This window comes from Apaloderma vittatum, unplaced genomic scaffold (assembly GCF_000703405.1).
Source record: "Apaloderma vittatum isolate BGI_N311 unplaced genomic scaffold, ASM70340v1 scaffold19014, whole genome shotgun sequence".
Taxonomy (NCBI): Eukaryota; Metazoa; Chordata; class Aves; order Trogoniformes; family Trogonidae; genus Apaloderma; species Apaloderma vittatum.
Genome location: NW_009714582.1, coordinates 3,638 through 29,453, shown reverse-complemented (window position 1 = coordinate 29,453; position 25,816 = coordinate 3,638). Strand labels below are relative to the sequence as shown.

Genomic DNA, 25,816 nt, shown 5'->3' with positions numbered 1-25,816 from the left:
CATATAATCAAATGCTACACATTGGTACACAGCAAATATTTCTAAAGAATGAAGGTGTACTTAAAGAAGCTTCCCACACAATATTAATGCAAAATGAGGCATAATTTAATACACAAAGCATGCATCATTCGAATGCAACATTAAATACTTAATGATAATACAAAGTCCTTCATATTCCTTGCTAAGTTAGAAAAGTTACAGAGGCAAAGCAACTTACCCTTGTCACTTCCTTAGAGGCAGCATGAACTTCCCGAGGCTGACTCATTTCAGGCATATTTAGACGGAGGATTTTGTTACTATGCCAAGTTTAGTCCCACCCTTCTTCTGGAGGTGGTTGTCCTCTGGAGCAGGTACGGCTGAACCACACACAAAGGAGTTCCTGAACTCCAGCCCATACTCAGCTTTTATGAACATCAGAACCAGTTAACTCTAACACTGTGGTTGGAAGCTGACTGTAAATTATGGCAGTACATGAGCTGCTCCCCATGGAAGTTACCCATTCCTTCAGCGAAAACTTTTTTTTTCCGAGAGAGGGTAGAACACATACTTTGAAGTAGTAACTGGTTTAGCCATTTGTCTTTAATGCATTGCACACAAATCAACATATTAAGTGAGTCACAGCAATGACATGACTTATAAACAAGCTGGCAGAAAAATATTCATCTTTGTCAATTATAAAATTCCTCTTTTATTATGTTTTGAACACAGTGAATTGCATTCCAGAAAGCATAACTAGGAAAGCAAATGACGTACACCTGACAGATCCACATCGAAAACTCATTAACAGGGTACTTGGTGAATCAGGTCATCACAGCTGAACCATCTCCTTAAAATGCTTTCATGACTAAAGCAGCCCTCAGATTTATGTGAGCAGGTACAGCAGGAACTTCCAGGTAAATAAGCTGGAGATAGAAGCTATACTTTAAAGGAGCTGCTCTGAGTAGATAGGAGATAGCAGGACGGATCAGTTTGCAAGACAACAAGGCTTCAGAAGCATGGAGAGAGGCTGCACAGCCTGAGAACATTTACAAAAGAAGTGAAGTTGGGTGGGATACAAGGACTAAATACAGCAACACCCAACATTTTGTAGCTTCTGTTACATAAATTCTAACGTGAACATTTGTGCCTTACTTTTCAGTTGTATTTTTCTTGGATAGGAGACTTAGAAACCCTTAGCTCACATCACGAGCAGAAAGAAGACACCTGAATTCCTAACACCTACTTCAAGTCTGGGAACATGGTCAAGAGAACCAGAGAAAGTTGCTGTGCTCTGCCCACAGAAACAACTGACCGGTCTAACCCAAAATGAACAGCTGAGCAACAAGTATTAGTGTAGGTTGCCAGGAATTTAGGATTACACAGATCCACTGCCGATCAGTCTACAGAGACACTGTGTAAACGGAATTGTTTTGAATGAACAAAATGTCTGAACACCAAATATTGTACAGAGGGGAAAAAAAGGCTGTAAATGAGAGGTTTGACAGATCGCAGTCTAACACGACGCACTGAAGTATTCCGACACGTATCCTCATTTGCAAAATCTGACACGTGCGTTATTATATTATTTCACAAAAAGTCTCTGACATAATTTAATATACTTACACAACTTCTGTTTAAGGTTCTTTTAAAGGACCTTTATAAGAATATTAGAATCTATGCTACAGTACTGTGACATTTCTTAAATCCTCTGAGGAATAAATAAGAGTGTCTTTCTGGCAATAAAGAAACCTCACCCCTTCTACCTGGATGTACTGTTCTAACACTGGAGTCAGTACAAGGCCACACATTTTATCAGTGATCATCCTCTAATATTTATACATCCCAAATAAAAACGTAACTAATCCTATTAATTTACACTTAACATTTTCTATCAAAGCATCTTAGCAGCTGCACACATACCATCACACATGCTAATAAAATCAGAGAAAGGGATGCACCGCACAAAGCACCATTTTAGCGGCAGCACTCCACAGCAGACGAGTACTAACATGGAATGCAGGAGTCAGCTGGTGCAGAACATACAACACTAAAAAGAGACTTTAATGATAAAAATAATTTTTAATTCTTTACAAAGACATAACAGATGGAAGGACAGAAAATATAGTATCTCCCATAACAAAGTCTATCTAGTCATCCCCATCAGCAGGCACTCAGGAGATGCCAAAGGATCCCGAACAAAGGCAGATCTTTTATCTGAATTCAGCAGTCTGAATCAATTTTTATCAAATATTACATATTTTGAACACCTGAGATTAATTCCTAACCCTCTGAAAGACAACAGTAAACACGTACAATATCCTAATGAGCTGCCACTGAAGAGTTTCTCAGCAAAAAGAAAAAAAAAGCGCAAAGTGCATTTCATAGATCAACTGGGAGAAACATATGCCTCATTACTGCAGTTACCTTAAACTGGTTTTTCTTATATGGTACTGACAAACATATTTGTAATCTTTCTAGGACAGGAAACATGTAAAAACTTAACAGAACTGCTAAGAAGACTGGCAGTGTCTAGCTACACAAATGTAACTAGGCTTTAGAAGCAACAAGATACTAATTGCTTGCATGTCTGATTATTTCTAAATCATCAACTCTACTGCCTACATAAAAAGCAGAGTCAAAAGAACTATTAGAAAGCTTCTGGTAAAACATTCATTCCAAGCTTTGGTTTCTGCAACAAAAAGGTTATTTCTTGGACTTCCTATGCAAAACTGGCATAAAAAATTCTCTTTCTAGTATCACACCCATCTGCCCCATCTGCTAGGGATAATGAACACCAGCAAAGAAGTCACAAACCAACTGCCAAGAAAGATACACCACTAACCAACTGACAAAATTATTAGTAGGATGCAATAGAATAGAAGAGGAACAAGAGTTGTGACCTTGTGTGACTACCAATTATATTAGAAATACATACACTTAAAAAAATGTGTATTAGCTCTATTGAAAAGTATCCTCTACTTATGCTTAAACTCTGGAGAGTTCAGGGCATGATTTACTTTTGACTCTTGCAAAGTCTGCAAGCGGAGTAAGTCGGCATCCTCTGTAACTCCTCTTGCCAGAAGTTCAGGAACAACAAAGAATACACCTTCCCTCTTTCTGCTTGAAACTGGAACCTTCAAGCACTCTGAGAAGCAACAGGCTAGTGGTACCACTCCAAACATCTTCAACATCTTTTCTTCATCCAAAATTTAGTCCTACAAGTCAAGCACATGAATAGTTTTTAAAATACAATTCAAAATACATAAACTGCATAGGCTCACCATCACCCTTGACAAAATGGTAATGGAAAAGCAATATAAATTAACTTGATTCACTTTTGATTTTCCTTATGCAATAGAATCATGCTACAATACTATCAATTTTCTTAAGTACCTTAACAGGAACATCTTCCTACACACTTTACAGCCAATACAGTTTACCTTGGACGGCTGAAAGAAAGAGATCGTTGTGGAACACTAGTCTCTATCTCTACATGCCTGTAATAACTTTCTTGCTACTACAGGATGGTTACGTATCGGTTTCCTCTCCAGGCATCACTCTTTAGTGATCAGCTCTTACAGGCCAAATTCTGCACATACTTGATGAGGCTCCAGGTTCCATTCTCGATGAAGCAAGCATTCTTAACCAGTGGGTCTGACTTGATTTTTTTTCCCCCCTTCTATTTGAATGACTGGCCAATGTTTGTAAAGCAAACTACAACTATAAAAACAAGGATTGTAAAAGAACCAGTCTTACTATGTATCTACCTTACATCCATTTCTTGATGTCTATCTTATCAGGCCTTTGTTCTCTAGTGCAACTTTCTGTAGTTGTCTGCATGTCCACTTGTTCCCCTCAAACAGCTCCTGTGTCTTGTTTAACCTTGAGAAAGTACTTCCACTCAGTAACTTTTCCTTTTCCTGTAATTTTTACTTTGCCAATTCAAAAGCAGCAGGTCGGCTCTGTAAGCGCTTCAGTTTGTCCAGCTGCCTCTCTCACAACTTTGTAACAACACTGCAGTGTTTAATGAGGCTGTTTACTATTAGTGGAGTCTTTTTTCATTCAGCACTGCTCATTTAACTGATAAATCATGCAACCTGACTAGCAATTTTATGGCCATTCCATCTGCTCCTAATCCTCTAGTGTGCTTAGCTGCTTGCTCTTAGAAAGAGATAAATCATTAATAACTATAAAAAAACATTCACCCCAAACATAACTGTCTTTGAACTGTTCTTTGCATCTATTAGGTTATCCTGTGGCCTAGCTCAGCTAAGAACTACAATCATCACAAATGTTTTCAACTTTCGAAGAAGTCACTGCAGGAAACAAATACATTTTACATTAGGCTTATGAAATATTAACCTGCTACTGATATATATGATTATCTATAAAGCTATGATCTATCTGTGGTGACTATTTACCTGAGGACTATTTTTAAAAGCCAGAATTGTCCTTTTGGTTTATATTCCATTTCTGAAGTAGTAACCTGTTTGAAAGAAAAACATAACCCAAAGAATTACAGCAGCTTTTTACAGATATATATAGTTCCTTTTTATCTTTGTTTAGCCACATCCTTGTGTGACAGAAAGTCTTTTCCTTGAGGAGGTACATGCATTTTAAAGCTCTTTGCAAGTACTTCTGCCCACCACTAATACTACTGAAATGGCATCTTGTCGTTCTGTTTTGGCAGTTAGGGAGCATAACAATGAAGAAACGTAAGGGTCAATATGATTTAACTGTCCCTCACTTCAGTTCTAGGCAGGTATCAAATGTAGCTCGGAATGGCCCCAGAAGCAGCAGGGAATGGTGAGCCACTCAGGCCAGCTCAGTCGACTGAGATACAGGCGGCATGCAGTGCGACAGCACCAGGCTGCTTCCAGGAAATAGTCATAGAATTGTTTAGATTGGAAAAGACCTCATTGAAAGATTCACGATAAATACTCACTTCAAACGCTCTGCCTGCTTTAAGAAACTTCTACCTTTTGCTACTTCTTGAGTAAGTTTTTTTAAATCATCTCCTTCAAAGCATGGGAAAACTGGATCCTGGAAACAAAATTCAAACATTCCACTTGAATTTGCACTTTTTTATTATCTTGAAGTTCTACCAACTTAATTAACTGAGCCTAAGCTCTAAATCTCCCTATTCCTACCTACTTGTGAGAGCAGAGCAACTCTGGATTGAATATCATTCTGTTCACTAATGTAATTTTCTCCTGTGGCAATCCCTGACGTCTCCTGCTGGATCATTAATATGCTAAACACTGTGAGAATTTTACAATTACATAACTTAAATACAAGATGGTAAGGATAAGAAGGCACAATAAAAGCTAAAGTTAGCTTAAAAACTACAGTGTCCAGATACAATTTTTTTTTTAATTGCTTCTCTTTCAAAAACTGTATTGTATACTTCTTTCATGGGCTTGGTCACCTGACTAAAAGCCAGACAAAGATTTCTCCTTTCAGTTTTGCCATGTAGTATCTTAGGAGATTTGTATTAAATTTTTCTCATGATTTTTCTTTTTTAAATGCAGTTTGATTACTGAAAAAGAACTAAGTTGAAGAAACAAACCCAAACAAATCCATTTAACATACATCTTCATCATCAAGCTCCTCTGTCAACATTCTGTGTGCTGCTAATTGTCCATCCACATCTCCAAAACTACAATGGTAGCGCCCCCCTGTTTGGGAAGCAAGCTTCTTCAGAAATTCATTAGCTCCTCTGTTAACAACAAAGCAATAAGTTACTTATGAAAATTGACTTCCTCTGAAAGCACAGAAATAGAAAAAGAACTTCTAAGAATTCCTCAAAAAATATCACATCAAAACAAGTGATTCGGAGGACACGATTATAAACTTTTGTGTAATTTCTAATTGTAAATTGCTAATGAAGAACATACACTGCTTTGGTGTCATAACCTCCAAAGACAGGCTATTTTTGGACAAGAGGATCAGTTTAGAATACAAGCAAAAAAAGACACTAAACAAAAAAATCCAGAAGCCAGGCCAGCAGGTAAAAGGCAGTAACATTTTACACAGGGGAAGAAAATGAAAAACACAAAACATTTTGTGCATACTCTACATTTGTCCTCTTGCCTCCGCCTCTTACTACTTGCCATTGTTCTGCAACCACCACTGGGATAACTGGTACAGTTGTGAATGTGTTCTTACTGCAAGTATGCTAAATCACACACTTCTACTGCCGTTCATACATCATTTTAGAGTCCTGTCTCCCAAGCACTAGCATTGCAAAGTCCCAAATAGTCATGCATCCATTAATTTCAAGTTAGCTGCAAGGACTGATTCCATTCTAGAACTGGACATTAAAACCTCCACATCTTTGAAAGGAAGCAGCGTGTGGCAATTAGGTGACTCAGAACAGCCTTCCCAGTTCCCAGACGCTTGAATGTCTAGCTCAGCCACGGTGTGCAGCAAACTGAGCACACGGTCCATCTCCGTAACACTGCCTTTTGGTGACACATAAACTAGTAATTTAAAAGATTTTTTTGTTGTTATTGCAAAGCATCAAATACCTGTCTGTACAGCTAAAAGAAATGGTGTGGATTTTCATATCTTGTTTCTTTCTCAATTTTTCAATTTCTTTCAAAATCAGACTGCAACTGGTGTCTGGTTTTCCATCAGTCAATACATACAGTGCCTCTGTACCTTGGAAACTGAGAGCCCTCTGAAAAGCAGAAAATAAGCTTAAATAATTAGTACATTCACACAAAAAGCTATACTTAAGAATAAAAACACCATTCCAATTATCTAAGATAGTTATATATTTACCACGTGATCAATCAAATTAGTATTGTCTTTTGGTTTTCGCTAAGTATGAAAGAGGTCAAGGATATAAATTTCAAAAATAAATGAGTAGATATGTTGTAGCATAAGACAATACATTCATAAGCAGGGCACCACCAAAAACTGAGTCATTGAAATAAACAAACTTTTGCACAACTGCTGTCAGAAGACTCTTGTATCATTTTTTGTGGGAGTTAAAGATGCTTAATGTCTGATACGCAGGCTCATTAGAACTTGTCCTTTCTATATTACGAAAACTTGCTACAGTAATTGACTCAGTGGACATTTTTGTAATATAGAGACATCTTACTGTTCTACTGGACTTGATTCATGATGAATTTATAAATCCCTAAAATTTATACGGAGATTCTGCAAGGGAATCTGGAAGAACTATTTATTTAAGGTAACATTTCTTTTTAGATTCAAAGCTCAGAATTTGCCAGTTCTTTCAGTTTCTGTTTCAAATTATTATTAGTTAATTTCAACACGAGAAACGCTTCTTCGTCTGTCACTGAAGTTCAAGAATTGTACCCAATGCCCATGGGATTCCGACAAATGTGTCTTTAAAATCCCTGCTTGTCTCAGAGCAAATATATCACAGCCACAGCTATACACAAGCATCATTCTGAGCAATTGGCTATTTTTGCTCTCCAGCATTCTCTGAACAAAAATATTAATGCAACTACTGATATTTCACATTGAATTCTACTATCTAGGAGCCCTGGGGACAGAAATAGTGGCTCGATTCCAGAACCATTCAGTGTTTTGTATATAAAAATGTATGCTTTGACTGCATAATTTTCCTAAAATATTATCAGTCAGGTGGAAGTGCTTAGTCACTGCAAGATAGGGTATCTTCTCCAGTATGTGGGACACCACTTACTAACCTGTAAAGCCTTAAGGATGCATGTGTTACCATGAGCATGGAATTTGGACACCCACTGTACAGCATCATGACATGCTTCATTAGTTGCCTCTACAAGACACTCCTTCCAGCTCTCTGTATTTTCTGCAAATCTCAGTAGGTTAAACCTGAGGAGGAAGATGGCCCACAACATTTAACCCTAACCAATACTATCAGTCACTTTGGATAAGGCAGTTTTCAAAATAAATAAATGAACAAACAAACAAAAACCTTAATACAAAAGTTCTTCAGCTTTGGAAAAGGCAGAACGCATAACTCACTCTGCATGAACAGAAAATCTATAGGAATGCTGAGCCCCAAAGAATAAATAGCATCAGCCTACGGCAAATGAGGCTCAAATCTTAAGAGAGCTCAGAATTAAAAGCTGGTTGAAAAGAAGAACAGAAAACACAGTTCATGTCACATGCATATAATACACTAACATACAATAATTACGGGTACTGTGTTTCAGTACTGTGTAATTTCTAATTATTAAGGAATCTTCTTACATAATAATAAGTAATGTCATTTCAGTCTTTATCAGCAGTTCACCATACCTGACTTCATTATTTCTCAGCTGTTCCCAGATAAGAGATGCAAGTTCTTTTGTGATATGTGGCAAATATGGGTCCATGGAACCAGATGTATCAATCAAAACACAGACATTTGCTTCTAAAACGGTACCAAACAACCTTCGGCTTCCTGGGCCAGAACATTAAAACTAATTAAGTGTCATTGTATAGGCTCATTTTATTGAGCATATTACTTTATTGAGCATAATGTAAAATCTCCAGTCTTTAGGGGTTATATTGCTACATAATAAATTCTAATCTCTGTGGAAACAAGGTAACTCAAAGGTTAATAACAGAAAAGTCTTCTACCATTTCAAATCTATCGCTGTTAAACAGTAATTATCAGCTAATAGTAGCGACTTGCATTAAGCAATATGCAGCTCCTACTTTAAAATCCAGCAAAAAACTAAACTGCTTCCCACCAAACATCTTTATGAACAACAGAGGGATCAAAATACTTTTCACCAGCAATACTGAACTTTGAAGTAGGGCACATTCTCAGTAAAAGAAACAGGAAAGTTAATTTTGCTTTTATATGTTATTGTACGTATTTCGTTGATAGAAAGCTTCTAACACCAAGAACCTTATCTTCATAATCACAAAATACAAAAACTTAATATCACAGCCCTAATTATTTCACAGCAAACTACAGGTTTATCAGCTACACAGATACTGAATTCTCTTGTATTGTTATTTTATTGTCATAAAAATACTTTTAAATATTTCAGTGAAATGTAAAATGGATGATCTTTAGTCATACTTGAGGTTTGGATTTATTCTATTAGAAACAGTAGACAGGAAGATTTTATATATATTGCAGTTGTGTTTTATTGATGCACACCAGTACCTGACAGAAGCCACTGTATTCTTCGTATATAGCGCTGCAACACTTTCTTCAGTTGTTCTGTGTAGGTTTCTAGTTCTTTAGATTGAAACTGCAGATGTTTCACAACCCCCTGGAAAAATTCAGTTTGTACAAGAGCACCTTACTTCAGGACATCTGAGCTCAGCTGCTATGTATTAATGTCTGCATCAAAACCAGGGAGACTATTTTTTTCATCTTCACCTCTATGAAGTAGTGTAAGAAATTCTTTGCAACTCTGTTACTACTGACTGGTTTACCCAAATCAGGAAATCCTAGTTCTCATATTAGCCAGTTGTGCTGGGCAGCAAAATTCTACAATAGGATTGGATACGTGCATCTGCTGCATTACTTCTGACAGTTCTATTGACACAAGAGAGCAATAATATGCTGGACTTAACTTTCTGTGCTTCTCTTCAGTGATTACACAAACCAAATCAATCAAGATCCCACATTTTCCCAGTTTTGACATGCACGGGATTTTAAAAAGCTTTACTTAAAATGTTTTACACTGTATGTGTATACGTACGTGCATTTTTTACACTGTATGAACAGAGGAGTTGCCACACATTCTCAAGACCCCAAGCAATTTGCACTTCAAACGTACTAAACATTTTTTGTGTTGAACAAAATACTTTCTCTAGCTCTCCAACAGAAAGAATAGGGAATGGTGGAGGGACCATCACTCCACCAAGCCACAAACACCGACCAATGTGCATCTGGCTTAAAGAAATATAAAGCTTTTTCGTGTTGTAGGTACATGACATCTGCAAAAGCTTACGTTGATTTCTACGCTAGGGAAGATAGTGCAGTATTTTGCTGATACTTTCTTGTGCAGAGACTCCACAGTTTTCTTTTGGTGAGTATAGCTTGGACCAAACAGCAGTCTGGGCAATTCCAGTTTAAGCTTTTTAATACTGTACTTGGCCAGCCACTTATAAAACAAACAAACAAACACAGCAGTTAGTTTTTAGAAAATATTAGAACACTCAGAGTAATAAATCATTGTACAGAATCACAACACGTTCACATTAATTCATGCAGGTAATTCTAAATGGAAATTCATAGAATCCTAGAATGGCCTAGGCTGGAAGGGACCTTAGAGATCATCTAGTCCAACCTCCCTGTTTTGGGCAGGGACGCCACCTCTCGACTAGACCAGGCAACACATGGGGACCAAGCAGGAATCAAACCCGCGACCTCGGTGTTGATCCTTGTTGCCAGCACCGTGCTCAAACCACTGAGCTAAATGGCCCCCTAAGTTCAGTAGTAAGGAGCAAAATACCTCTTTGCTTGAACAGATGTCCTCTTTTTTTGGCAATGTAACAGAGGGAACAGATTTTCTCACACACATTATCTTTGGATACTTTCGGTATACTGTACCTAGTTAAGAAAACGAACAAAGTAATATTGGGAGATCGAGGTTTAAACCACAGCCCTTTTCAATCACATATGACTGTTGATTAAAACAACAAAACAACAAACAAAAAACTCCCAAGCCCACAGACTAGCATTTAATACATAATTCCACATTTGAAAAAAATTTGCACCATTTCTATATATCAAAGTACTTAAAAAAAAATCACTTATTTTTCAAAACTGTCAGCTTCAAAAAATTCCAACCCAAATCTTCTGTAACCATCTAAACCATGATGACAGTATTTTTCCTTAGAGTATTTTCGACCAAAAGATCCCAAAAGCTTTTACAAAAAAGCCCACCAAAACACCCCAAAAAAACAAACAAAAAGAGCCAGCCCCCTAAAAGACCCCCCAAACATCAAACCAAAAAACCCCAGCACTATTTGGTAAGTATAACCCACTTCCACTCACTATATAAAGCACACTGATTATCAGTGACCTAACATTTTTATAATAAAAATGCTGACAATATAAAGGCTTCACCCATCATCCTGTGGTAACACGTACCCACATTTTTTCCTTTATCAGTATAAAATACTGACACAGAAAATTCTGTCTGCTGTCTTGGTTTATGCTTTCTTTTACTCTCAGTCTGAGGCCATTCTTTTATTGATTGTACTACAATAAAAAAAAAAGTTGACTTATTTCATCTAGATAAAACTCTTGCATGCAATCCAGTTCTCTGATTCATAATTTCTTATTACCACAGTTATACACAGTACAATTTTTTAGACACTGCTTAAAAAAATCCATAGTACAGAACTAGTTACTTTTCATCAGGAAGAACACCACAGCATAATTTGAAAAGATTAGGGGTTTACAATAAGCATACTATTTGTTAGAAAAGCCAGTTAGATTGTATAAAGCAATGCAAATACACTATTTATTCATATGCAAATATGAATCCAGATTTGTAAACATCCCTATGTATCAACAATCTCATTTCAAGGCTCAAATATAAGGCAAAAAAAAAATAAATTTGCAGATGTTAGCAAAGATGCAAAGAAAAAAACACAGGAAAACTACAACAATGTAGGATAAAGGACTTGAAGGGACCAACAGTGACTGAACCAGGAACAGCTGAAACAGCACTTCAGATAACCTGACATTTGTGGGGTTTGTAACTTCATTACTAGATTGTAAGTCAGTCAAGTGGAATAGTGTATTAATTACAATGGAATCTAACTGTATTAACAAAAATACATATATTGTACTAATAATATAATAAATCTTTTAATTTATGAGCTTTTGGAGAGGAAAAAAAAGGAGTACGAATTGAACACCAAGAGAAGCAAGATTCTAGTTATGGTTTCAGGCATGGGATAAGGCAGGGCTCTCCCTTCCACCACAGACATTTGACATTTCCTGATATAGGAGGGATATTCAATCATATAACCCGGAAACTGATAGTGGTGCAGCAGTTCTTCTGCCTACAGTCTAAAAGAAACCTAGATACATGACGGCTAAATGTCATACTGAAGTAATTTCAAAATGACCATTTCTTATTAGGCTGATTAAAGATTAAAGTTTCAAGTGTTTCTAAAACTTAGATCTAACTTAGTATTTTGTTGCAAGCCAAAGAAACTGAAGACTAAAAACCCCTAATTCATACAGACCTGGTGGAATTTCTGCTTTGACACTCGTAGGACGCCATGCCAGTGCTCTTACGGAAGCATTTCTCTCAGCACCATACTTGTCTTTAATATACTATAAGCATATATAATAAAAAATTATTAAAAGGTATTTCAGTTGGATGAGAACTGTATTGTTCAAAACTGGAAACAGCCTTCATTATTGTCTAATTTCTGTTGTGCTCTGGCTCTTCTAACAAGTCAGCAGACTGCCATGACAACTTGTTCATTTGCAATTTCTTGCTAAGTTAAGTAACTCTAATTGCTCTCTTTTAATTATCATGCCAATTTCATCTGCTGCCATAAACCTAAAGATTAACAGCTACATGCAGACAAGTTTGGACCACCTTTGTCACTTGAAGAAGCAGTCTAGCACAGTAATGGCACTGTTTTACAGAATATAGTGTGCGGTTTTTCCCTCAGAGTTTTAACAAATATCGCAAGCCTAGGGCTTACAAAAGTAATGCTTCCTTTACGTACGGCTCAGCCCTCTAAGGGCTGAGCAGTCTGCTAAACAACATGAACACTTCTCTAACCCTACCATGGGATCAGACTTCTGCTGTGACACAGAGATTTCAAGGAACTGACGTCCAATTTAACATACAGCTCTACAACAAACAAAGTTCAACATCTACAGTCAAACCTGTATGGGTTTTCTACAACTTTAATCCCTGTAAAACCGTGGTTCGTAGTCATAGTTCTGAGTGATTACTTTTTTCCTGCATTTGTGAGGAGGTGTTGAGAATATACTGGTTTTGATAAAATAGCACGGGAAACCTGTTTGAGTTTACTACAAAGGTCTTTGCAACATGAACATATCTGCACTTAAGAGTGTCATTCCCATGTCAAAAATGAGACCTGAAAGTTTCAGGTCAAAAGTTAAGTACCTCCTCTGCAACGGGTGCTTCTGTGTCTAGTCCTTTACACGCCATAGTGGTAAGCACTGGCACTGGCCATTTATGCATATGACAGATTTGCACACCCACGCAAAACAGATGCATACGCAGTCAAAATCAAAAAAAGAAAACATTAGCTGAGTCTAAATTCAAATGAATTCAAAGGACTCAGGAGTGCAACTCCATGGAAATAAGCAAAGCAGGCAGGAAAAAAATCCTGAAGCCTATTTCTTGTTTAATGCTGGCTCTGTGTGGCCAGACACACTACTCTGCTGCAGCTGCTTCAACTTTAAATGACTGACACCATAAAATTCAGTACTTGCTAGAAGGACTTGTAAACTAGATGTAACTTAGTAAAGCACGTTGCTGCTTGCCTTCACTTTCATTAAACACTCAGGTCAGAAGAATGATTTTTTAGATAATTTTAGACTCTATAAAGTGCTTCTGTTATAATTAACTACTTAACAGGACTTAATAAGATGTGCTTTCTTGTTTATGGAGCACTTTGAATGCAAACTAAAATGTAAATTCAGAGTACTATCACAATGCTGTTTTACTCCCTCCACATTTTCAGCCTGAGCACTTCTCATGCAAAGAGCAGCATCTGATAGATGGGTAGGATCTCTAATTAAAACACACAGCATCTTAAAAATGGGACCACTTCAAACCGTTCGAGCCAGACTGAGAGCTGTGGGTTTAGGAGCTGGCAACTTCTGTGGCCTCCTTTTCTCTTTCTTCTTAAGCACGTTTGAGTCTCCTTGTATAAATGCATTAACAGAATGATTTACTGAACGTTGCTTTAAGGATTCCACTAGGAATGCACACTGAAATAGAAGTTCACATTGTTTAGTAATTCATATACATGAAATTTAAGAAAATGACATTCCAAAGACAGGTGTTCTTTATTTATTACTTTAATAACAAACAAAAGTGATACCAAATTTATTAATGTGGTCATGCTTAACACCTCTAACTGAATAGGAAGCCCTTGATGCTGTGATTGCTCAGACACATAGGAGGGAAATCCTCCCTGATTTGAACAAACATTCTAAACAAAAAGGCAACAGGTATGCATACCAAGACCATACCAAATTGTTAGACGATAAACTAAGTACATGCAGCTATTAAATGATAACTGAATATGTGACTTTTAGAAATGTAATATTATATAAATTATTGTATAACTAATTAATATATTACATGTATAATTATAATGAACAATTCATTCCACTTGAGAAGAATTCATCATACGGTTGGCAAAAAATAGGAGAATCACTTCAATTACAAAGTGCTTGTATTTGATAAGGAATCACGGCCACTCCATCACAGCAGTGCTATTGCGCAACTGCTTTCTGGCCCGTATTTACTTTACAGTGACTATTCTCACACTCTAGAACGCTCCTCTCCATCTTATGAGGAATTTCATTTTTTTCAATCCTTATTTTCAGTTGTCAGTTGAACAAACATTGTTGAATTCTTTTCTGAAGTAAAGCATAACTTAAAAAAATACATGTAATTCCTACCTTTTGGGAATAGCTTTTTGCCTTTTCCATTTCAGACACAATAATAGTGATATCATCACTTTCAAAAATACCTGACAAATATATGATAATCAGTTTGGGGTTTTTAAGTGTACAAAATATATAATTTTTTAAATGTACAATTGGCAGAGCATGTAATACCAATGAAAAGAATCAAAAAGCCTTTGTTTCCTAAAATCCAGGCAGTCTGGACCTATCACAGTAGTAACTTTATTTTAAATGTGTATCTTTAAAGTAACTAGCAGAAAAGAATGAATTCAAGTAGAAAAAAAAAATTCTGCATTAAGGCTGAATTATAATATTCTTCAATACTACTGAAAGCCTCAATCAGACTAGGACTAATGTTTAAATCTCAGTGCTAGTATCATATTATCACATCCTAAAAAATAAACTACTTGATTGGGTGAAAAAAGCAATAATAACTATAACTAATGAAAAAGAACTAGGTGCTGACTTTCCCTTTCACATACCTGTTTCTCCAAACCAATGAAATCTCCCATTGGCTGCCTGTGCTATTTCTTTAAAAGCAGTGGCAGTTTCAGCTGGGTCAGCATAGCGCGCGGGCAGAACCCTACTGGAGTCAGTGTTCTCCATTACGCTGAACAGACAGACATGAAGGTGCAAATCAAAACCTCTGCAAACCTCAGCCACATAAGCACTGACTGTGTGCTGCAAGATAGAACGAAAATTAAAAAAAAAAAAAAAAGGAGAGGGGAAAAATGAAGATGAGATTAATTCTGATAGGAACTTACAGAAGAGTTGATGATACTTAACTGTTTCCTGATCAGGTATTCCAGTAGTCAGCAGGTAAAGTCCTTGTGATTCGTGTCTATCTCTGTCTTTGAAGTCTACTTCCACAGCTCTCCTGAGAGCACTCATGAAATTTCTACTCCCTTTGCATTGCAAGTTCAACACCCACCTAAAAGACAGTTCAAAGAATGAACAAAGGAAAAAAAAAGCGCTTTTGTTTCTGCTTAAAGTAATAAAGAGAACAAAGAATCTTACCTGATGCTGCACTAGTCTACATTTTTTGACAGATGGCAAAATCAGATTATATAATGACCCCTGTTATTTAATTTGTGAACTGCCACCACGGAAAAGTAGTTTTTAAGATAAGATTCAGAACCTAGAGATCAAAGAATTCTCTCTTATAAAGAAAAATTTTAATATAGTAGAACTTATAGGAATAAAAATGAAACCACAGATGTATAACGAAACAACTGAGGGTGTAAAACCACAAACAAAAACTGGGATTTGTTTCCATTATAGGTGGGGAAAAAACATAGTTTAGCTTTCACATCCCAGTTGACTTTGAAGTGGTCTTCAATTCCTCATATAACCCAGCATTTCTTACACAGACACTTCCATATCTGTGCACACATACATTCTGTATACATAGGAAATAAAAAGTCACTGGGACATGTAACTTTATAATGCTGTTTTCACAATAATCAGTGTAGAACAGTTCATAGAAACTATTTTTGTAATATGATAAATTCATAAATTTTCTAAATTGTTCACAATTATGCTTAAATCTGTTTCTCTGTTTTATCTGTTTCATGGTATGTATGACCACTTAATCAGGTGTATGTGAAAGTTATTTGATTCTACCTCCAAGCATTTTGTAAGTTTTCTGGTTGGGAAGGAACCATTTCCAGCTGCCAAGGCACAACGTCACTCCCAAATCTTTCATGGAAAGATAACAGCAATTAATTTTCAGATTATGCTTTAGAACAAAAAGATACAATAAACTCACTGAAAAAGAAAAACTGCATTTAGAGTATCACATAAAATTGCTCAACGCTCACTATTTTCTACTTCAAACCATTTAATTATTCACATTTATCCATCACTCGGGCACTGTCAGATTTTCAAGTCAAGGGCTCTGTTCTCCCAGCAGGCTGGGAACTGCATGAGCCGCTGTCTCTTGCTTTTACCCACCATTCAGAAACCTGCCCACAATTTTAGTACTATTATGTATTTTAAAAGTACTGGAGTTGCTGTAAAACGTAAGAAGCATTTCAGTTACAGTACCTCTTGCAACAAAAGTTTCTGACATGTGAATTAACATTGTTATGAATGAGAGAGGAGGAAGATAATTTGTTTCAGGTATCATACAACCAGTTCCAGTGAGCATCACTCAAACCAGTGATTTTTAATTACTACCCTGGTCTCTGTACATCCGATGCACGCACCTATCCAACAATAAGCCAGTGTTACTCTTGCAATTACTTCATCACAAAATGGTAAATACTATTAAAAAACCTAAAATATGGTCATCAGTAACTACACTCTCTCAGTACACTTCTTTCATTGCAATATGTTATAATTACTTTAAAAGAATCTTAAATAGTTGCTTACGCTATAATATTGAAGTAATCCTTATTTGCCATTTGTTCCTCAAGTAGAAGTCGCAAAGAGTGTTGGATATGGTCGATGTACATAGAGTTTGTCAATGATATATCAACAAGTATAACCACCCTATATAAGAAATGTCATTTATAAAAAAAAAAAAAAATCTTAATTACATGTTCTTATCTTCACTTTACTCTAGCTTGCCAGGTAAAGTATCTTCTAGATATGTGTATATATATGTATAAATACTTAATCTATACTTAAAAAAACCCCTGCAAAACATAAGGAGAGATTTTAAAAAAAGAATGAAAAGAATTACACCTGTGATGGACAGTGTGATGCGAGTTCCCAACACAATACAGTGGCCAGATGGGCTAATTCAATCCTTGATCAATGAACAAACCTCGAGTAACAGTGGCCTCAGCTATTTTCCTTTGGTCTGAAATTTCATGTTCTAGGTTTGTAAACAGGACAAAAAGAGCCACCGTGTTACTGAGATTGGGTAAGGCCTCATTCACAATATAAATATACTTCACCCTCCCAATACATAATCAGATTAAGACGTCCAACCTCACATAAGAAAAAAGAAAAAATCTTCAGTTTTTGAGTGTATCTACACTGACACTTGTCATTTGGCACTAGAATACACTTCAGTAAGTGGTCAAGGCAGAAGGTAGTTGGTGGGCTGAATCTCATCTTCTGGTAAGGATCCACGAGAGACTGTGCAGAAGAACCCCAGGCATCAGTACTAATAGCATGGGTTTGGAACACTGACTGTAAGCGCTACTTTTGGCCCGAAACTTCAGGTTCTGTTTATGTGTGATTTAAAACAGAACATTCCCCAAAGGCTTACTTGCTAGGTAACTCAAACTGAAGAGTCTCATGGAAACTGCAGTTTTGTGCTGACCGATGACCACTGGATTCAGTGTTTTCACTGGATCATTATAAAAGCTTAATATCAATACCTGTTTTCAAAAGCAGGTTGCTTACATCGGTTGTCTCTGCAACAGTTGTCTCTACATCTGACTATTTTCTGTTCTGTGTTCCTTGGTGCCGACTTACACGCAAAGCAAAGGCTGGCAAACTAGAACCATCGCCAATACACAGAAGAAGGGCTACCAAAGCACCATACCTCTTTTCACAAACGCTTCCCCATATTCTTCTGCTAGCAACAGATAGCCAGTCAATTCGTTTCTCATAGATTCTTACCATTTTAGCAAGGAGTTTCTGTGGATAAAACATAGAAAATTCAAGTTAAAAATAAAAAGTTCACATAAGTGAAGGTGGTTGCAAGTCATGCAACCACCACCCAAGCTTGCTCCTACACTACTTCCAAGAATGTTCCTCCGATGCCTTCAGTCTTTCCTGGTCCAGAGAGTAACAATGAGACATTTTTCATCATAAAACCTGTTTGACTTTCACACAAATAAAACAAAATACAAAACTTTTTTTTTTAAAACGGTTAAACCAGGACGAAATGGGACAGTTATGTTAAAGCAAGCAGGAAAACTATTGTGTTGTTTCCCTTCAACGTACAGGCTACAGGATTCATACATACATGGGTAAAATAATGTAAATACATTCTTATACATCGATCATAAAATGCACACTGCTGTATTTATGAGCAGCACTGATGAACTCTTTCTCCTACTTAGCCTCCTTCCTCCCGACCATAAGAATTTGGGCCCCAAATCTGTCCAGATGCCCCCAGACTTACATGGACAGCTGTCTGCACGTGAATCCCTGCAGTACTTATGTAACAGGACAATTAATGTTGAATAATCAGATGGCAATCTAGCCCTGATAAGGCCACATCACTATAGACAACTCACGTGATAGTTGTATAACAATGGCAGGTCAACATGGATATTTTTCACAGTTCCATCATACCATTCCAACTGCAGCATTGCTTTCTAGAAGGACAAATAATACAGTTATGTGTTTACAGAAGCCCATATGAGCTCCACTAACACGAAATTCTTTCCTGAATCATTCTTAGGAATGACAATAAGTATCTGATTTGAATCTATGACTCAAATTTAAATTAAGCCTGTAGAATTTCACTAACTTAAAAAGTACTAATTTTAATTAGAAAACTGTGGCAACAGAAAGACAAAAGAAAACAAGAAAAAGGGTCCTTATCACTTACCTCATGTAGAGTTGATGATACTGTTTTTTTAAGAATAGGTACAAATTCTTCCACAGGAGAGAAGGCATTGGGAGCCAAAACTTGATAAAGGTTTAATTTTTTAGCTATAGCAAGGAACAAAGAAATTAAATAAAACACATGCTCTGTCTTTAATTCATGTTTCATATCTGCTAACCTTTTCTTTCTGTGTTACCCTTCAATCCATTTGTCTTCAACCAGTCTGCTGAGGTTTCGGCCAGGACACATGGTGTTTGAATAACTAACGGTCCTTCGTGCTTTGGAGGCTTTGTTAAGAAGATGGAAGGTGCAGTTTTTGCAAATTCTGTGGAAATCTAAAACAGATTTTAATAAAAATTCCTGCAAGTTCTAGCATAATTTTTTTTTTACCCTCAATCCAAATATCCAGCATGGAATTTTAGTTTTACTTAGGTTGACCAAAGTGCTGGAATTTCAACAAACAAAATACTTTGAAAATACCAGTTACCGGTCCTCCTAAAAATGGGCTTGGGGGAACAACGTTCCATTAACATTACTGTGTTTACCACAATGCAAAAACCCACAGGGAAATTAAAATATCATGATTATATATACTGGCATGAGAACGGCCAATCATTTCTCTAAGAAAAGTATAGAAAAAGGATCTTTGTTACACACAGATCAAGTCCTGACTGCTCCATTTTCTACCTGCACCAAGACAAATGAGGCCCATTCTACCTCCATTCACACCAATGGAAACAAGTGAACAAGAACTCCTATGAGGCACCAGAATTCTATTTCAAAAAGGAGTAAGAGACCTTTGCCGGATCAATGAACAGAAGCTTGCAGAGATGCTTTTTTATATGGAAGGTTTGACTAGTAATTTCTGAAATGACATGCTTTTATTTGAGGATATAGGACCTTCTAAATCATTTCAAGGTGACTTCTCCATTTGTGTATGTAGTTTACATGGTCCTTCGTAATTACGAGATTGGAAGAGAGATGAAAGAACTCTGTATATATGGAATAGAGAACATGAAGGGAAACAGGATTAAAAATACTATTCACAAATGACCAGTTTGCCTCCTGTCTGGAAAGTCTCGGGTCAGATGACCAGATACACAAGGAAAGATACACAAGGAAAGCCTTTGGTCTGTCTTTCAGATCAGATTTGTCCACCTCACACAACTGCCTACAGTAGCTGTGACAAAGAACAAACTATTTAGTTAACAAAAGTCTTCCTCACAGATTTGTAAAACAGTGCTGCCAAATTTTTCACATTAAATTTAGTAACCGTAGGTGAATTCAGCTATTTTCTAAACTTCCAGGCCTCTCCAAATTATAGAGCGAGATGTGCATTTCCACTTAAAACTATCTGCACAAGGTAAAATAAAGACATGAGTATATCATCTGTCTACCAGATCAAAGCAGAACTAGAAATTATCCACAAAAAAAAGAAAAATCACAGGAGATTCTTCTTCTTCCTCATCCATATTTTAACAGGAGCACTTAGAAGTTACTTTATTGGAGAAAAGACAAACAAGGTAAAAACCTCTGGTATGTTGGTCAAATAAGTTATAAGAATAGAAACATTACCAAGACAATTGTTACAGAACAAATGGTGCCAATAAGATAGGACCAACACAGAGACAGATGTGTAAGAGGGAAACTGTAGCTTCCTAACTTCAACACTAGTAATGGCCCTTATGATTTTGCAACTGATTTAAGTGTCCACGTTAACCAGATAGGAAAAAGTATCTTCTTTCCTAAAGAACTGCTGGAACTTCATTTAAATGATTATGCATATACGATAGACTAGTAATTCTCTTAAATTTACATTATGATCACAGTACAATGTTCTTTTAATCTCATTTTCATTGGTTTAGAAAACTTGCTGTGTATTGAAGAATGTCTAGCAAAATGTTTACTGTTTTTGACTTTAATTTGCTCTTACAACAGATGGCAAATGCATAATATTCAAAGATCACTTATCGAAATACTTATGAAACAATTTTTTTTCATATTGTTAACACTAAAAACTTCTACCTCAATACTTCGAAATACTTCGAAAATAAAAAGATACATACATCTGCTATTCTACTTATAAGTGAGCCATGAATTCCTCTTTGGAAAGTCTCTTTGATGCTTCTGAGTAATTCCTTTGCCTTCTGGGATTCCTGAAGTAGAAGATGGATATCACTACTATCAAAATTCTGTACATATAGAAACAAAGGTGGAAAAATAAATTAACTACTAGTCCAATACCAACCAAACACAGCTTTCTTACTTTGCCTGGCATAGCACATAAGTTATTCATAATTTTATAAACAAAATATTATTTTATTGTTTTGAATCAGTCTACAATAAGTCACTGCTTCCATTCTATTCATCAATTTTAAGTCAGTGAACAGTATCTGAAAAATTTATTGTGCTTTTAGGAAAGCATTTTCAGTTGCAGAAAGAATTAACCAAAGGTTTATTGCCTCAGCACTTCTATGACAGAGGCTTTCAGCATCAGGTCTTGCTAAAAAATTCTACTCAGATGATAATTAGTTTACCTTCTAAATGTAAAGAATCATCAAAAAGAGGGAAAAACGTGTTGCCTCTCTAGCTGTCACCTACCTCTCCCTTTGAAGAGTAGCAATGATAACGGCCTCTTAGAGCTTCTGTGAGGTTCTTCAGAACTGTCTACACATATAAATAGGAAGGAAAATAGGTACTTAGATTTGGCAGTCTCTTTTAACAAGCTGGGTTGTTGGTATTCAATTCTCAGAGATAGAAAAGGAATCTTCAAAGTACATGAAGTGAACAAGCCAAAGTAATTATATTTCCATTGTTTCTTACCAGTCTTACTTTAATACATTTGAAAAGCTAATTCAGTAAAGAAATTTACAAAATAGGCAATAAGGGTCAAGTTCATTTCACGCTGTGCTAAAATGCGTCACTCCTCCTTTGAAGGCAGACTTGTGCTAGTCAGATCAAAGGCGTATCACTGAAGCCTACAAGTACTAGGCTATCCTTTCCCTGCCCACGATTACCTCCTAAATCCTTTGCTGCTTTTTCCCCCACTCCCATCGCCTCTCCTATTACTGCAATCCTTTTCCCCACAACTGCAATAACCTTTATTACTTCCAATTTCCCTTCAAAACAGGATTTTGGCCATGTCCTCCATGCCACTTAAGTCACTACATGCCTTAGGGATAAACTTAAACAAGGAATCAATACCTAAAGCCAAGTTTCTATGCAGAAGCTAATAAAAATCAACTGCTTGTCCTTCTGGCCTCCTCTCCAAACCATTGCTCATGATCAACATTCTAACCTGAGCAAGGCTGCTAGGTCTTGCACTGATGCTACTCCATACCAAAGTATTCCTATCCCAGAGACCGCTGTACTCATATGACCTCACTCCCAAGTCCCTGCCTCTCTCCTACGATCCCTCTCCCTACCCACTTGTGCTTACTGCAATATTGCCTCCCCCAAGTCCCTTGTTCTATTTTCACCTGCAAAAGAGCTCTTAGCCTCAAAGTCTTCTCTGAAAACACAGGATGATTATCTGGAAATAAATGCTTCCCCTTCAGCTGTCAGGCCAGTCAACACCACCTGGTTGCCACTTCTGTCTTTGGTATGGACTAAGATGAATGACCCAAACAAAATTTTTTTATGGGTGCAAATCTGCTCTAAAGAAAATACAACTCTAGATTGAGAACTCTCTCACGAATATGCTAGCTTTCCCACAAGTTTATGAGAGGACATTACAGTTGAAATCTCAAGACACTTAAGAAAGTAAAAATTAACACAGTGACTTACAACAGAAGAAGGATTGCTGCAATCATATATAATCGCATGAGTCTGCAATTTTCTCCCCAGCATACACTGCTGAGTGTAGTCAGACAATATTTCCAAAGACTGATCAGGGCTGATATAAATGAACAAACAAATAAATAAATGGGAAAAAATATATAAACAATGGCAGTAATCAAATGGGGAGGAGGAAAGGCCATAAGGAAGAAGACATGGAAAAAAACTAAAGGGGGAATGAAATAACAAGTCATGTGAATGTAATCCAGTCATTTAGCATAACTCGACCTCCTCTCCTGCTATCAACAGTCACTGACATATCACTACTGGGGTTTAGTTCTGTCCTGAAAACTTGAATTAAAATAAAAGCTCTAAGATTCTATTGCAGCGCTTAACAGCTTGTACACAAAATGTTCTAAATTATTCCTTGCAAGCCCTGGAAGCTAAAAAAATCAGGAATTGTGGTTGCATCCCATGACAAACTGTGACAGAAGAGTTTTCAACTCAGATCTTCAAACGTATGCAGGGATGATTATCACCTCTCAAAGGCACCAAAGAAAGTAAAACTTTGCTTTGTGTTTAGAACTTGGTAACCCACACAGCTTTTCATCTCTGAGTTTTGATGGTTCTTCATGGCTAGTAAAAGCCCTTCCTTCCAGCTACAATTCAAGGGACAGAAATTAAGGAAGTTTTCACTTGCATATACTAAAAATTTCTGCCTTCTGTCAAAGCAGACCTAAGCTAAACCTCGAACCTTTCAACTGAACACTTGTCTGTTCAGTAAATTAGCTGAAATGTAATCTCGATCACTCTAACAGCAAGCTTGCCAAGCTTATACCATCCCTTTTTTGCACAGTTAAAATAAATACATAGAATAAATCAGGAGTATGGTAAGACTCTGAGAATCCTTGTTGTAGTCTTTTCTTGCAATCTTGACTGTACCACTACAAGCTTCCAAATGTGACAGTAGAACTGTAGAATTTAAATCCATAATTCATCTAATCTCAGTCTGGTTTAATCTATTTAGTTAGACATTTTAAATATTCAGTTGGCACAGATCACAAGATCATACTGTCTTTGAATGCTTAATGCTGTTTTACAGCAAAATTTAACTCATCATCTAATCTTCCTAGAGGTGTGGACTCTTTCAGTGACATCCTTAATGATGCTAAAGGATTTTTATTAATGTGACATCAGAGCTAGCAGACTCTCACAGGATTGCTGCAGTAACTAATCTGGCTAAGAAAAAACAGCTTTGTATCAGAAAAGAGATTTATAAATAGTAAAAAACAGAAGAAATAAATTAATTCAGTGCTATGGACTAAAAATACATAAAACCTGGATCTTAAATCTTCTGTTTATTTTGTAGCAAGTTCAGATTCTTGTAGCAATTCTGTATTGAGGTTAAAGCTGCTTTTTAGGATCGATAACAACCTTACCAGCTTCCTACAACAAGAACCAGAGAATTCAGTTCTTTCACTGTTAGAATGTGTTTTAAGGCTTTCAGCAAATTGCAACCTTGAGCAGGCTCCAGCTGTCGTATCCACTGTCTTGCTTCATGTAGCCTAGGGGAAAAAAGTAATCCATACATTTAATGTGCAGGTGCTAAGTAAGACAGATCACGAAGATTGCTACCAACCACAGGAGCTGCTAAGGTATTTTATGCATGAATACCGAGCTTGAAGTCACCGATCGCACTTAGAATTCATTGCTATTTTTCCCCTCTTACAAATCACTGCTGGCACAAGACAAAATCCACCATTTATCTTCTACGAGAGACTGCCTGCATTAAATGAAGACCTTGTCTGAAACACCTCTATTTTTTCAGAGATATGAAGTTACTTACATGTGAACACTGATGTTTTTTGGACTTTCCCACAGAAGTGAGATTTCTGTCCCAAATGAGAGGCAGTACAATTGCTTCTTATAACATAGCTGTTCATCTATTAAGCACTAATAAATAAAAAATTGTTAATAGATTAAAATCCATGCTGCTTTTAGTAGGGTTATTATGTAAAGTAATAAAAATACTGATTTCCTAAAACTTGCTGACAGTATTTTCAGCTACCAGAGCGAGAAGTTTCCAAGAAAAGGTCATACAGATTCATATATTGGGGAGGTAGTACAGAGACAATGCAATCCAGCCAATCTGTTAATAAGGCAGGAGGCAGGGAACATCTGTTACTGGTATCAATTTTTCTCTTCAGTTGACAAACACATGAAACAACATACTGATAGAATGGGTATGTACACCCATCAAGTCATTACTAAAAAAATATTCAAAACATATTCATGGATAGGGCTAAGCCCTATCTACTAAAGGCTAAGTCAATCAGACTATATAGAAGTAGTTTTATTTAAAATACATGAATGAAAAATGCATACAATATAAATAACATTTAAATAATTCCTGAATGCAGGAAAAGAAACTGCACAAAGTTTCAAAGTTCAGAGAGTAAAGCACAATAAAGGGCAAGTTTCTTTTGGGACTTCAGGACGTGACTAACTCACCGAGGTTCTGATCGAAATTGTGAAGTGTGCCTGTGTGAACTGTGACAAAACATAAAGGCATAAGGAAACTACATGTACCATAAATAGCTCTACGTATAACTTGGTTCCAGCTCTTACAGTTGTTTGTGTTAGGCAAGTTTATTCCATAGAGAAAGCTGGTACAAGAGTTGAGAAACTTCAAAATACTAATATGAAAAGTATTATTATCATTATTATGGCACATGCTGGAGTTTGTTTGGATCTAGACAGTAACAAAGACTACGCTTTCAATGACATTTAAACCATACTTTTCTACAACAGAAAACTTGTATTATACCTTCTGAATTTAGGCAGAGGGTTTTTTATATTTAGTTCCTGGCCTGTAGTTATACAAAAGCCTGATTAGTATGGTATAATTGCCGAAGTCTGCTTTATTACTACTT

The 25,816-nt window shown here is 36.6% G+C and overlaps 1 protein-coding gene across 1 annotated transcript in view; it reads right to left on the bottom strand.

Moving 5' to 3' along the window:
* Positions 1-4,413: 4,413 nt before the first annotated feature.
* VWA3A (von Willebrand factor A domain containing 3A) overlaps positions 4,414-25,816 on the bottom strand; it is a 24,704-nt gene continuing 3,301 nt past the window's right edge. The window contains exons 7-33 of the mRNA XM_009868833.1: positions 24,984-25,032; positions 24,730-24,836; positions 24,323-24,448; positions 22,893-23,001; positions 21,708-21,773; positions 21,173-21,298; positions 19,303-19,441; positions 19,110-19,213; positions 18,793-18,873; positions 18,093-18,187; positions 16,967-17,086; positions 16,217-16,291; positions 15,380-15,524; positions 15,076-15,274; positions 14,588-14,658; positions 13,733-13,888; positions 12,154-12,244; positions 11,045-11,155; positions 10,404-10,501; positions 9,900-10,052; positions 9,104-9,212; positions 8,242-8,386; positions 7,668-7,812; positions 6,510-6,661; positions 5,572-5,698; positions 4,925-5,022; positions 4,414-4,465 (exon numbers count right to left, since the gene is read on the bottom strand). Of these exons, the coding sequence (XP_009867135.1) occupies positions 4,414-4,465; positions 4,925-5,022; positions 5,572-5,698; positions 6,510-6,661; positions 7,668-7,812; positions 8,242-8,386; positions 9,104-9,212; positions 9,900-10,052; positions 10,404-10,501; positions 11,045-11,155; positions 12,154-12,244; positions 13,733-13,888; positions 14,588-14,658; positions 15,076-15,274; positions 15,380-15,524; positions 16,217-16,291; positions 16,967-17,086; positions 18,093-18,187; positions 18,793-18,873; positions 19,110-19,213; positions 19,303-19,441; positions 21,173-21,298; positions 21,708-21,773; positions 22,893-23,001; positions 24,323-24,448; positions 24,730-24,836; positions 24,984-25,032 (3,049 nt within the window). The remainder of the gene's footprint in view (positions 4,466-4,924; positions 5,023-5,571; positions 5,699-6,509; positions 6,662-7,667; positions 7,813-8,241; positions 8,387-9,103; positions 9,213-9,899; positions 10,053-10,403; positions 10,502-11,044; positions 11,156-12,153; positions 12,245-13,732; positions 13,889-14,587; positions 14,659-15,075; positions 15,275-15,379; positions 15,525-16,216; positions 16,292-16,966; positions 17,087-18,092; positions 18,188-18,792; positions 18,874-19,109; positions 19,214-19,302; positions 19,442-21,172; positions 21,299-21,707; positions 21,774-22,892; positions 23,002-24,322; positions 24,449-24,729; positions 24,837-24,983; positions 25,033-25,816) is intronic.